The sequence below is a fragment of the Leiobunum rupestre genome, chromosome 1 (genome assembly GCF_980474605.1).
Source record: "Leiobunum rupestre chromosome 1, qqLeiRupe1.1.hap1, whole genome shotgun sequence".
NCBI classification, from domain to species: Eukaryota; Metazoa; Arthropoda; class Arachnida; order Opiliones; family Sclerosomatidae; genus Leiobunum; species Leiobunum rupestre.
In genome coordinates, this window is record NC_143384.1 from 70,506,753 (window position 1) to 70,521,336 (window position 14,584).

At 36.3% G+C, this 14,584-nt stretch overlaps 2 protein-coding genes across 5 annotated transcripts in view; one reads left to right on the forward strand and one right to left on the reverse strand.

Moving 5' to 3' along the window:
- Window positions 1–975, forward strand: part of LOC149966224 (septin-9-like) — a 31,177-nt gene extending 30,202 nt beyond the window's left edge. For all 4 annotated transcript variants that reach the window (XM_090181032.1, XM_090181050.1, XM_090181042.1 and 1 more), the window contains one exon: window positions 575–975. In XM_090181032.1, the coding sequence (XP_090037158.1) occupies window positions 575–731 (157 nt within the window). In that variant the 3' untranslated portion in view covers window positions 732–975. The remainder of the gene's footprint in view (window positions 1–574) is intronic.
- Window positions 976–3,302: 2,327 nt separating this feature from the next.
- On the reverse strand, window positions 3,303–13,157 carry FoxK (forkhead box K). The gene is made up of 6 exons (XM_090181068.1): window positions 12,641–13,157; window positions 6,479–6,697; window positions 5,996–6,410; window positions 5,461–5,926; window positions 5,258–5,398; window positions 3,303–4,145 (listed from the first exon to the last, which is right to left on the reverse strand). The coding sequence occupies exons 1-6, from the start codon at window positions 12,997–12,999 to the stop codon at window positions 3,724–3,726; spliced, it is 2,022 nt and encodes a 673-aa protein (XP_090037194.1). The 5' UTR covers window positions 13,000–13,157; the 3' UTR covers window positions 3,303–3,723.
- Between the last annotated feature and the right edge of the window lie 1,427 nt (window positions 13,158–14,584).

Genomic DNA, 14,584 nt, shown 5'->3' on the forward strand with positions numbered 1-14,584 from the left:
ACCTATGAAACTTGTAGAGGTTAACGGTAATAGTGAGCGTAGGGAGTTGTAGGCTTGCATGGCATGAGGGGTTTACCACCACCCTCCTACGCATTACAACCCAGTCACCTGTTTAAAGGCATTAAAAGTCGCTAGATGACTTGGGCCTAAGGTGGTGCCTTGTTGATAACTGATATAATGCAGTAGTGTAGTCAGGATTTGGCACATAAATGGAAAATAAGAATAAAATGTTTATATGACCATACGTTTCCGGGGGCATGTGCTATGCCTATGAGATTATAGGTATATTAGAAAATTTAATGTTCTGATTCAATAATTTAAAATAGACTTGGCTGATACTTCCAATAATCTGTAAGCAACGCCGATTTATCAGGCACGGTTACCCATCACTTCCAAAAAACTAGTTCTTAGTCCATAGGCAGCATGTAATGATTAAAATGGTCATTGGCAAAAAAGACTAAACAAATTAGTGTCTGTAGAATAAGTGTCCATACTTATTCTAATTATGTTACTTACGCTAATGTGTAATTATGTTGGTGGACTGTATTAAAGACAAATTTTCTGAAATATTTAGAAGCCACATGCAAGATTTGGTGGAAGTGACTAAATCTTTGCATTACGAAAACTTTCGTCATAACCGATTAAAAGTACGCTTAGATCCGAAACGATCAACTGCCAGAATAAATGGTCAAGATATTGACATTCACAGTTTGAGCGAAAGCGATATTTAAAGCGTACGAAAGAGATATCTTAGAAGTTAAAACATTTGAGGAAAAGGTGCTTAAAATAGTCATCCATTTGCATTTTAGGCGTAGTGCCTTTCGATCTCGTTAGAGGACCAATATTTTTTCAGTTTGTTTGGAAGTTTTAAATGTTTTTAGTTTAAAGATGAAATGTCACTTAGTCTTAAATTAGTGCCATGGTATTGTACAAATACGTTTTTGATAATAAAAGGTTTTTGAAATTTTTATAAAATTTATTCATTTGTGAGACCAGCAATTTTTAGTTGTGCCATATTAGGGCGAAATCCTTCTAATAGTGGTATTGGCGCCTGACACTAGTTGGGGTGAAGAACTCGCAGTATCCAGCTATATTGACTAATCTGGGTGAATTTAATGTGGATCAACGACCTCACAATAAGAGGTTTGTCAAGAGAGATTATCCTCTCGCAGAGGTAACGCCCTTAGAGGTATTTTTTTAAATATCCAAAATTTTACCAGATGGCGTTAACAATTAAAAAGTAAATTTTAATTTATCCAAAAAATAATGTCAATTATGTCTGGCCATATTTTTCCTTTAGCTATACATAGAACGTCATTTAATAAAACAATAGGTATTGTTATAAATCGGTTATTTCATTCCCGCCCAAAGTTTTCAATTGGCGCCATCTAGTATAAATAAAAGCATTAAAATCGAACCCCTAATGGCTTCGTCCTAAATGTTCGTTTTCCTGTAGGAAACTTAAGTTGGTCTATCAAAACCTGCTAACTTCAAAAACACAGATGTTCCTATAAATAATTGAACAAAAACAGAAATATACTATGCTTCTCTTTGGTCACAAGTCACGAGCTTTTAATAGTACAATAGTAGCACGCGCACTAGTAAATCCTAAATTCCTAGCGATTCCACCTGGGAGGACGCATTAAATCATCCCAAATGAGTGATGTAAAAGAAACATAAAAACAAAAAGGCCAAGCTACTTTATAGAAAGACTTATTCACATCTCAATCACTAAGTAAATTTGAAAAAGGAGTTGTTTACTTAGAAGTGTTGAATAGATTTCACAAAAATTTAATTTATTAGGCAATGGGTAAAGTGCAACTTAAAACGCCTGTATTAAATAATAATTGAAAAATAATGAAGGGTTTAAATTATAAATGCTGCAACCAAATGTCAGATCCAAACTTTTATCCTATATAACAAAAAAACATTCGTTAGGTGAGTTTTAGTTGATCCATTATGTTTAAGTTCTCTGAAGCCCAAAAAATAATTTTGAGTAATGTTGAACAAAATTAACGCATGAATTGGGGATAATTAAATGTTTTAATTTTTATTTGACACCCCAAAAATTTGACAATTAGACATTTTCTCTAAAGTTTTTTTTTGTCAAGAGGTCACGAAAGAACAATATAATTAAGTAATTATATTAATAGATCTAGACTTTTTAATTGAAAAAAAAATTATTCCAAATATAAAATGACACCAATCCCGGGGTCTACAGATTTTATAAAATGAAACTTTATAGGAAATAACGAGGAAATTTAAATTTTGATAATTTTCTAGCCATTATCAAGGGAAATAAATGAAATATTTTAATTTTTTTTAACATGGGTGGTTGAGGTAAATAATGCAATGATTCATTGATTCGAGGACAGAATGACAGACGGACGTAATGAGGTTATTTTGTCATTGATTGGATGGCACTAAAAATAGTAAACTTTGTGGGTTTTATGAATTTTTTCATTTCGAACGCTGAACATTTGAAGAATGTATTAGAAAAACGATAATGATCTTGTGAAATTGGTTATTTACCTAACGGAAACCTATATTTAGGCAATTTTATTTTCTATATCATCCAAAGATATTTTAAAATTTTCAAGGCTTAAAATATTTTAAATTAAGCCTTGGTTTTTAACAAAGGCTTAGATTTAAGCCTAGGATTCTTAATGCATTACTTGTATTTCATTTGAAACCTAGACTTATCCAAGACTAAGATTTTCAAGTTCTACAAAAAACTTAATATTCTTGATGAAACTTAATACCTCATTTTTAATCCTTTGGATGACATATTTGTAAGAGCTGAAATAAGTTTTTTTTTGCCTCTAAAATGAGGCTACAATTCCGAGTTTTTACCCCGGTCCAAAAAATAGTCCATTATTTTGACCCTACTATATCAGCCATTCTTTTTTCCCAACTCTTATCCTACACACGCATTTACAAGTTATTAGCACTTTTTCACTTATTAAAATGTTCCAATTTACAAAGTCCACTGCAATTTCCAACGATTAAATTATTACCGCAAAAATATATTTCCATCACAGCCGTTTTCTTTTATTTCCAATTTGTTTTCCCCCGATTCTTCAAATTCTCCATGTGCGCAAAATTTTGAGATTAACGATTCTAAAAAATTCAAACTGGCCAAAAAGTTGTCTTGGAAAGATAAAAAGTTACGTGAAGTAACTTAATTCGGTAGTTTTACTATATTTTAATTGCGGAACCTTGACGAACCACTCAAAAGATATAATCAACGTAAAAAGCTGAGTCGTGAAATACAATTTAAACAAATGGAAAACGTCACATTAAACAGTATGGCGTTTACAAGACCTTAAATTTAAAAAAAAACTAAACAATTAAAATACCTAAGCATTGTAATAGTAACAATTTGTACTTCATTTAAGCAAATTACGCTATTGCAATCTTCGCGTTAAATCGCCACTGACTTGAAAAAAATATTTTACAATTAATAATTTAATTGTTTAAGACAAAAATATTGAAAAATTAAAATTAACAATTCTTTTTATTCAGTGGTTCTTGTTTTTTCTACAGAACAATTTATTTTAAAAACCTAGTCCCTGAGAGAATGAAAAACAATGTAATTTCCAAAGACAACTTTTTGCTTCTACAGAACGTGAAGGGGAAACAAGACGAGGAAAGGGGAATAAAGTAATTTAATAGTAAATATACGCCTAATTTAATTTATTTATAAACTAATGTTTAACCTAACTAGGAAACGTTTTCTCGCATTTCCATAGATTCCTCTTGCCTCGCTCGTTTACTTTCTAAACCATCTGTCTCATCCTGCATAGAGTTAGAGTTGGGACTCGGTCGTTTCAGAGCCTTTACCTGACCATTTGAAACTTCCATAGACCCATTTTTGTTTTCCGCTTGGGTTGTTACGAACGCTACGTTACCATAAATGTGGCCCCCTTGGGTTATAACTGAAGCTCCCGGTGGTGTTACCATTGCCACTATCGGGGCACCGTGATAACCTTGCCCCTTCGTCAGCACTCCCCCCGCTGATGCTTGTACTATGACGCTCGATTGCAACTGGATGTGTTGTTGCATCGGCGATCTAGCCCTATTTGACCCTGTAGAATCCGCAACAGATTGATGCTTCCGTAGCAATTCTCCGCTGTTTACTTTAACTGTGGAATAATTTGTAGTTATTAAGTACACTAAAACGGAAATTTTACATTTTTTTACTCAATGATCTTAAGTCAGCTTAAATTTTGGTCATTTGCAATATATTACGCCTTTATATCATAAAAAATAGAAAAAGTTAGTTCTTATAGAAGTCACATTTACAATTACTGAGAAAACTCTTAAAATTGCTTGAAAATTGGATCTTCGAACGATTGAGAAATATCTACGCGTAAGGGTTTCAAACTTGATCATCTAATTTCACATTTCTTCCACCAGGTTTCACAAGTTAGTTTTTAACATATCTAGGGCCAGTGTATCACGTGTTAGCTGACTATTTTTAATTTTAAATATACTCAAATTTATAAACAGGATATATTATTTTAAGTTTAATCAAGAATGTATTTATTTATTTATACTCAGGGAGAATGAATATGTCGAGACTATCGACGGACACGTTGAGCCCCTATCCCCGTCACGCTAAGGGGAGGGGGAGGAAAAAAGGAGGCGGTCTAATTTTTTGCGTCCTCGCTGCAGCGTTAATCGCGTCGAAAAACGTAATTTTTAAGAACCAATGAGATTGCAGTATTATTTGATTTTACTAAAGCGGAGGAGCATACCGGGGGTCCCAGCGGGTGGGATTGGAGAAACGCTAAAAATAATCTCGACATATTCATTCTCCCTGAGTATAAATAAATACATTCTTGGTTTATATGTAGCCTAAAATTACACATTCAGACTTTTTCCATTGGTTTTGTAATAAATCAAAATTTTAACGTTGGTTAATAAAGATCAACTAATACTAAACTAACCACCTAAATATCGGTTTCATCTATCTATTTGGGATGAAGCCTAACACGATTTTCTATCGGACCCAACATTACGACAGCGCAAGATAGGTGAATAAAACAGATCACAAGCAATTTTAGTGTTCTAAGAGTAAAATAAGATTTCTTAAATTAGCAATTTGTACTTGCTACTAGATTTAATTAATAATTATCTAAAAATTGTTTGATAATGAAAAAAAAAACATTCAACACTAACGTCTATTTATTATTCGTCAGTATCTGATATGACTTATGATTATTGAATAATCATACATAATTTAATTTCTAACCATATTCAGTTCTGTTATCCACAGACCCATTGGCTGCAACACCATTGGTTGTTAGTCCAATTGATTGACCAATCACTGAACTTTGAGAGGTAACCAAAATTTTTGGTTTCACAGTTGTTGTAGTTACATGTTGAATGGTACCTAAAACGAAAAAGGACAATTAAATATGGTTAAATGTAGGCATTTAGAATTAACAAACATACTTGGTGAATTAGGTGATGTATAGCTGCCCATTTTGGTTCCATCTATAATTGGCACAGTTAAATAGGCAGACACCAATTGCGGTGCACCAGAGCCTGATTGTGGTGGTGGAGGTCCCAAGGGTGATGGAGAATAAGTTGGCGATACTGTCCGAGAATCGCCAGTTGAAGCAGCCTCGTTATCAGGAACAGGGCTTGGTTCCCGAGAGAGGGAGTCAGGGGTAACTAAACCGCTGCTAAAACTGCTGTGACTCGGTGATGCGGGCGCTGATCGTGACGATAAACCAGAGCCAAATGGTGCCCGAAAACAGGGCATACCTCTCTGTCGCCTTCTGCGAAATGCTTGCTCGACTAGCTTGCTTTCAGACTGAGGATCAATTCGCCAAAATGAACCTTTACCAGGCTCCTCTTGCGAGCGAGGGACCTTCATGAAGTAACGATTAAGGGATAGGTTATGTCGAATTGAATTCTGAAGTAAAGGGACATCATATTAGTATTAATTCATTAATTTATTAATTGATGAACTTGTGTCGCGTACCTGCCAGCCTTTATCTGCCGTTCTATAATATGGATAATTTTTAGTAATATAGGAGTAAATTCCGCTAAGAGTCAGTTGTTTATCTGTTGCTGATGAAATAGCTTGAACTATTAACTGCGCGTAGGAATACGGTGGTTTTTGGTCATCCCTCGCTGGTTGCCCCGCATTATTTTGATTGGCTGCATTTCCTTTGCTTGTGGATGTTGGTTCACTGGAGCTTACGTTATTGTTCGTACTAGCCACTTTATTTTCACTGGCATGTTTCACATTTACATTTCCAGATGCCCCTGTTGTTGTCACAGTGACTGTTGCGTGCTTTTCTTCCGCGTAACTATCATAATTTATTGTTAATTCGCTTGCAAAATTTCTCCGATGAGCGCCTCCTCTGGGACTCGTGGGACATGAATTTGCAGCACTGAAATTGCAATGAGTTAGATTATGAAGGAAGAAATCGAAAATGTACCATATCAACCTGAGGTTTACCTGATCGTGCCTGTTGGTGATGGGATGGGCGAAGCAAAATTGTTTGTGTCTGGTTCGGGAATGTTGATTTTTAGGGGTGCAATGAGAGGTTTGTGCATTTCAAGGGTTGAGGCGCCATCTATGAGACCCAAATGGTGACTTCTGATGGGTGAATTTGATTCTCCGACTAATGATTGAAACTGAATTTTGATGTTTGTACTTGGGAAGCGAAATACGCACCTATAATAATATTACATTTTAATCATTTTGTATCACACATTTCAGTAGAGTGGTGTAAAATTTCTACCAAGAGTTTTAATTTTTGGTAATACATTCTTAATATTTCCCATGTATTAATAAAATAAAAATTATCTTTAACTAAGTAGAAAATTTTATCAAATTTGAAAACTCAAGTATTATTTAGTCCATTAGTAGTTTTTTTTATAAATTTTTAAATCAAAACTGGTTTTGATTTTTAACTTTCGAAGGGGAAAATTACAGTTTAGCACAAAATATTTTTCATTTTTTTAAGGAACCTTTTTTTTAGTAGCGTTTTCAATAAACAACAGTAAGGCCATAAGTCTATATTTTTATTTAAGCATGAAACTTTCTATTCTTCACGCGCAGAAACCTTTTAAGAGAGATGCGACTATTGACTAAACGTAGCAACAGTTCCATCAAACCCAAAGAGTTCTACAGTAAAATAATATAATATAATATCACAAATTAACCAAAACACATCGAAAAACTAGTTTTAGCCATCTTTTCGAGAAATTCATAGAAATCAGAAAATAAACCAAATGACGTAATCCGCAGCCAATAAAATTGGGCATTATAGAAAATGGTATAAAAAATTGAATTTTACTATTTCACAGCGAGATCTAGAAATAGGGCTGGGAAAATACTAAAATTTTATTGGTTGAATCTGCTACCACGAGGTACGGAAGAGGAGTAGATACTCTATTTTCCCCAAAATTCATCAAACATTGATGCGTCCCTTTAAGGGCCCTATAAATCTCATTGACAGTTTAAAAAAATCAGCCAAGATATTATGAAGTTCAAACATACGCCACAAGTTGGCACTGTGTATAACTTCCAGGTAAAGAGGGCGAGGAATCTCCTTCGAAAAAACGATTTTTGTTCGAGACTAAGGCATATTTAAAATTAAAACGCCTTCATAATGAAATGACAAATTATTGGATAGGAAAATAATATAGTCTACTAAACACCGTCGATTCATTTCTGAAGGTACTTTGTTTATTTGATATCAAAAACGCCATAAACTTAGCCTGGCAGTCATGCCAACAAAAGAGACATCGGGTTGCCAGTTTCTTAACATTAAAATTTTCCGACTTTTCTGGATTTTTGCTGACTTACTTATGGACAATATTTAACCTATGTAACTTTTCCCATTTGAAAAAAAAATATTTTCCATGACTTTTATTATAATAGTTTGTAAAATTCCCCGACATTTTCCGAAATTCCACGTACTGTGGCAAACCTGCATTAGCTCATCTTCAGAAGTAAAATGTTTCGTCTATGTAAACTAGGTTTTTACGGCCCATAAAAAACACGGGGAATGAAGAAATACCTAACTTCTGAAAACTCTACAAAAATACTAAACTAATGATTTTTAAAAATATTCAAAAATTCAAAAGCTATTCTTTATTATCAGCACTTAAAAAGTAGAAATACATAGAATCCAATAATGTTTAATAAAATGTTGATACGCCCCATATAAATATAGATAACGCTGCGATAAATTCATAGGAATTACCGATTGTAACAAAAACCACTTTGGCCAACTACCAATACGAGTGTGTGAGAGAGTTTAATTGGAAAAAGATTAACCATCGAATAAAAAATAAATTTAATAAAAGTAATTCGTCATTTCCAGACGTACTTTTCTGGTATATCTCTAAAAACCGTGTCTAAACAAATACACCGGAGGCAGTGGAGTCGAAATTTTTGCCAACATTTTTTCCGCCTAAAAATATTTTTGCTCTTTCGTTTTGCGCCTATAACCCCGACTTTGAAAAATGTAAACAAAGATAATTCGATTCAAGCTCGCCAGGGATAGATGCGGCGCTGGTGTTGCGTGTCAAACGCGCTTGGCAACAGTCACTGAGAAAGAACCCCCTGGCTTTTCAACCCCTATACATTCTCTATCACGGCTTCGGTACACGTTAAGCAGCTAGTGTGTGCTATTAAAAGCCAGTACGCCCGGAAACCGTAGTAGCGCCCAAACGTGCTATCTACCAAACATTCGATTCGAGCGCAAACGCGCTGCTATATATACTGTTTGAAGGTAGGAATACATGTGTTTTTGGCTCTACGTTGAAAGTATTTAAAATTGATAACGCGTAAATGTTGGAACATTTGTGGGAAGAATCCTCTATCTCGCCTAAACATTTCAAGCTAACATTTTAAAACCATGGTTGAAAATATAGTAACTACTTGTTCGTACTTTAAACGCAAAACGTCTTTAATTAACAAATTTTAAAACAAAAACAAAGATAATATTTATACCAAAATTCGCCATTATTCTTCAAAATTGTGTTTTTTCAGCCTTAGCCCTAAACGAAATAACTCGGTATCTCGAGATAAGTTGTTTTTTCTTTTAGGTTGACGCGTTTATTGAAGCCACTAGCGAGTTAGCTTGGGATATTTTATTCGATAATATACACTCGGCGTAGCTAGCGAAAAGAAAAAATGTAGTTTATTTCGACATTTGGGCTTTTCCAAGGCCAACAAAAGCAAAAATGAAAACTAGCGATAAAAAAAAGCTTAACGTAGAAGTCCGTTCGCATAGCCCTACAGTTTGAAAATAATAAGGAAATGTTGACGCTTCAAGTTAACGTATAATTTTTTAAATTACACTTTAGCCTATATTGTTTTAAAATTGTTTTAGAGGTTGTGTTAGACTTACAATAAGCTTATTTCGCCACACCTTTTGCGTAATATTATGAAATGTGAAATCATAAAGCTGCGATTATGTTAAATGAAAACTAACGTAATATTTAATTATCTTTGGGTGATCATCCGCGAATGAGTTTAGCGATGTTTAGCGGTCGAAAAATTCACTCATATACAGGACAACCAATCGTAACGTTAAAATTGATGGCTATTGGTGTTTTAACGCTATGGTAGTTTCCGATTGGTTTACTAACGTTATGATAGTTTCCGATTGGTTTACTAACGTTATGATAGTTTCCGATTGGTTTACTAACGCTATGATAGTTTCCGATTGGTTTACTAACGCTATGATAGTTTCCGATTGGTTTACTAACGCTATGATAGTTTCCGATTGGTTTACTAACGCTATGATAGTTTCCGATTGGTTTACTAACGCTATGATAGTTTCCGATTGGTTTACTAACGCTATGATAGTTTCCGATTGGTTTACTAACGCTATGATAGTTTCCGATTGGTTTACTAACGCTATGATAGTTTCCGATTGGTTTACTAACGCTATGATAGTTTCCGATTGGTTTACTAACGCTATGATAGTTTCCGATTGGTTTACTAACGCTATGATAGTTTCCGATTGGATTACTAACGCTATGGTAGTTTCCGATTGGTTTACTAACGCTATGATAGTTTCCGATTGGTTTACTAAACTAACGCTATGGTAGTTTCCGATTGGTTTAATAACGCTATGGTAGTTTCCGATTGGTTTAGCCTAGTTAGTTTATTTACACTATGGGTGCATTCTGACGACTTTGATGAATTGATAACAATAACAACTAAATGTTTTACAATCAGTTTCGTAAGTCATTTAGACTTTTGACATAAACCTAGCTACCACGACAAAATCAATCGACCCTAACAAAAAATAACCATTTGAAGCTCTGGCAACGAAAACTTAACTTTCCGTCATCACTTACAACCATTATCTAATCATCACCCTTCTTTATCGCAGCCACGTTTATCGGAGACTTCGCGGGTAATTTTCCGAAATAGAAAAATTGTAAACAAACCCTCGAAAATAATGCGAACAAGACTCCGAAATGTCTTCTACCCCTCCCATTGGTCCGGCGCGTTTGACGTCACGCACTTTATCCAAAGTAATGAAAGAGCAAAAAAAATAAACTGCTAACACGAGGTATGGGGGGGTGATACGGGGGGAAATACAAACAGACAGAAAAACCGGTGGGGTGGGGTGGGGAGGATAAACCAAAACAGAACTCGCTCAAACGTAAAAAACTGTTTAGCCAAGCTTAAAATACCTCGCCTATCAGTGGGTTATCGACAAAATATACAAACTAGCAGAACGCTTCGCATTAGGCCCTTCGTCAATAACATTCGGAGGATAAAGTTACTTTGTATATTGTAGCAGCCTTGTTTGGACTTTATTTAGGTAGATGGCGCTTTATACCGCTACCCGACCAGGCTAAAGGGTTCGAAGGCCACGATCGGATTGCGTAACTAGACGCTGGATGGAGACGACGTTCGCTTTGCCCGACGCCTTGCAATATTATTGCGCGATATTGGACTAATCCTTAAAACTCGAGTTTTAAAGGTTTTGTTACTCTTTAACTTCAGCAGAAATATATATATATTTTTTTAATTTCGGAAAGGCGTTGGTTAGGACATTCAATGTAGACCCCGACGCCGCCGACGGTTAATAATATTTTTTAACATGGCTACCAGATTTTCCGTTGAAATCAGTCTTTGCAGCTTTAACAAAAATGTTGTTCTTACTTTATCACATTTCAATTATTACTTTTCTACGAAATTTCGTATAAACGCCGCGCCACCATTAAATTTTGGTTCTACGCCTCCGACGACAAAACAGTCGGCGCACGCCAATCGCGCCCCCGGTGGAAAATCACCGGATCGCCGCAGCCGGTCAAAATTTCGCGGCGTTGGGGTCTAATTCAATGCAAAGCTCACTAGTGAAATATTAACGGGGTTGCCACAATATTTTTTGATTTTTTTCCCTTTTATTTTTTTAGATTTTTTCTCAGACTTTTTAACTTTTATAAGATAAATATTAAATAATTTTAAAAATTATATTTTACTTTCAACAGAAGTATATAAATTTACTTCCAACTGGTATTTGAGTATAACAGTGACTTTTCAGGTTTTGTTTTAACTAAACACTTTTATTACAAAGTTTACAAAAATGTAAAAGTTAAATTTAAATTCCCTTTAAATTATAAAAATTACCGACTTTTTAAGCCCTGGCGAAATTTTAAGGCTAAAATAAATCAAGATGGCGTTTGAAGTTAAAAATAAATTACCGTGAAAAAATTAGACGCGATTTAGACAAACATTTAACGACGAGCGGATTTTTATTAAAGTGAAAACCTTGAATTTAAAACGCCTTTTAAAGTATTATTTATATTTCGAGCCATTTGCAATTTGAACCCGAAAGGGGGCGTTGATGATGTCCCACCCGGTGAATCGCTTTGTTTACATTTGGGCTCAATGGCGCCAGTGACCTAATTTTAGCCTAAGCCTATGCAGGTTGCACTCTTTCTCCGAGTACCGCGACCCGTGTGTGAAATTCCCTTTTAGTAGGCCCTTCCGATAACCGTACCGATTAAGGCCCATCATTTTAAAAGTAGGGGTTGTAGCGACAAAATGTTCAACTTCCTTGATGGCCTATTAACGTTAACGCAACGTGCCTAGTCTTTCGTCATCTGGAAACCCGTATTAACTTTCCACAATATTTATAACTTTGTAATTCATTACTCTTAAGCTGTAAAGCTATATTTGCTAAGCGTTCACGTGGTATCAACTTCCTTTAAAGTATACAATCTATCTCCCTTAATTAGGACAATGGGAATTAAAAAACAATGTTTACTAAACCTATCGGGCTTACTCCTCACGCACTCGGTTAAGCCTTGGCAATTAAAAATGATTAAATGAGGTTTCGACTTCCGAGAGCGACCGCGTGGCTTCTCAACTCATAAGCGATAAAAAACGTGTTTGTTTCGTTTCTTATCAATAAAAAACACGTAAACAATAACTTTTGTTTGTAAACGAGGGAATGTAATGGCAAAAAGGTCGTTTATAGAATGTAGCTATTAGTTTTATTCGTGAAAAATCTAGTTTTGGCTTAAGAAGTAACCAAGGCTTAGGGTTCAACATGGCGTGAGTTCTCGCGAAAATCTCGTGTCCTCGTGGGGGGGTACCGAGGATTAATGTTAGATAATAGGAGAGGTCTAGGCTTACGTTTTAGGTAATAAAAGTGGCGGCGCTCCTTTCCTTTGAAATACACCGTCGACGAAGACTCCATTTTTGCCGTTGCAAGACATGTAAAAATGAGAGCCTTCGAAAAAGACTTCCAAATGCCGGCGGGAAATGAAGCTGGAGTGGCCCATGTTTACGTCGACTCCGCCGCGGCTGCTGTTGCGGCCGATGACTATTCTCCGTTGCCGGATCATGTACTCGAACTCGCGGCCCTCCAAACGCCCGATCGCCGCTGCCTTGGGTTCGGGGCTCCATTGCACTTTCGACGGGCTGGCCGGGGCCGATTTTAGGGCTAGTAGCGCCCAAGCGTCACTGTCCGAATCTTTGTAAGAGGCCGACATGTCGCGCCCAAAGCAATTTGACTACTAAAATGATCGGCTTCCAACCAACGCAGCGAAACGAGGGACGAGCAACGATATTTTTAAACCAATTTTCCGCTTTGAAAATAAAATGGCCGCTAGGAAGACATCAGCCAGCCAGCAGGCTCGCCGGAGAAAAACGAATCAATGAATGACTGTACCCAGAATTCCTTGCAAAAGCGCGCGTTGCTGGGACCTCCAAGGCCGCCGGCACCTTTCCCTAATAAGCGCTCCCGATTGGTCCCGGAGAATACTCCGGATTGTAAACATTCGAAATTTAACCCCTCCCTATCCCGTGTGTGTCTCTCTTTCCCAAAACATCTACGCGTTCGTCTCTTCGCACCACCGGCCTGGTAACGAGGCGGCCGCTTCTATAATATTTATCACCAGTTTCCACTCCCGACTTAAGCCTCAAATCGTTATCAATCTTTCGATACTGATATACTTAACGATAAAATTTCATAAAATCGACGACAACAATCTGTTATTTACAAATTTCAAACAGTTAGACCTTACGTTCGACTTAATTTATTTTAAGGCTAGAGTTTCAAATTTCGACGCGATAAACATTGTGTATTATTTATCTATATATTTCGCTACTAAAGATACTTGCGTTAATTTTGTTATTGTAATGGCTAGTCTAGAGAGTAGATAATAGAGGGGGGAACTGTATTCGCTTCGCGGGAGGGAGGGTCGGACAGTAGGAATGTGGCGAACTGTTCCGCGTCTCCACTCTCACCACCCAACTCCCACTTGGCCCCCTTCGCAGCGCCCCCGAGCGATCGCCTCAATTTGAGTAAAGCCGGCTGGAGCGCGGCTGAGAAGCCAGTTTGTTTACATTTTTTCTTGTTTTGACTGCTTCCAAAAACGAAGCGCCATTCTACGCGAACTTTTCGCAAATCGTTTTGTCCTCTCGATTTTTCAGTCATTACATTTCCATTAATCCGCTAAGAGTTAGCCAAAGTCAATTATGCTAATGCTTAGCATTCCTACATTAATATTTGTGTTTAAATTTCCTTTTTGCGTCTGTTTAGTCAGATGGATAACGTAATGTTTTTGCGTGTTTTACTTGATTTCGCGAGTACACCGTTTACTCGATAAATCGCGATGGTAGGGCCATCTGTCAGCCAAATTGAGAAGTTGCAATATCGGAGTTATTACGTTTCCGTTATTTCCCTGTTATATAAATATAACGTTGATTTTATAATTAAACGAAGTAAATAACGGTTTATTAAATTACACATTAGAGTGTTATATCTAGGCTGGACCCGTGTAAGCACTAGCAAATCAATTTCCCAGAATTTAGTAAAATCTCATCTACTAACAAGGAGACTACCCGAGGTGTTACACACCGATTTTATTCAAACTCGGGGGATTGGTAGACATTTTTCGTTGCCATGGCAAAACCGTTGCCCATTGAATAAAATCCCTTTACGATTTTTCAAGTGACATGAAGGTCTACCAATCCCCCGAGTTTGAACAAAATGGGTGTGTAACACCTCGGGTAGTCTCCTTGTAAGTACTGGCAAATATATAGTTCACGAAATCCTCAAAACGTGGCACTATT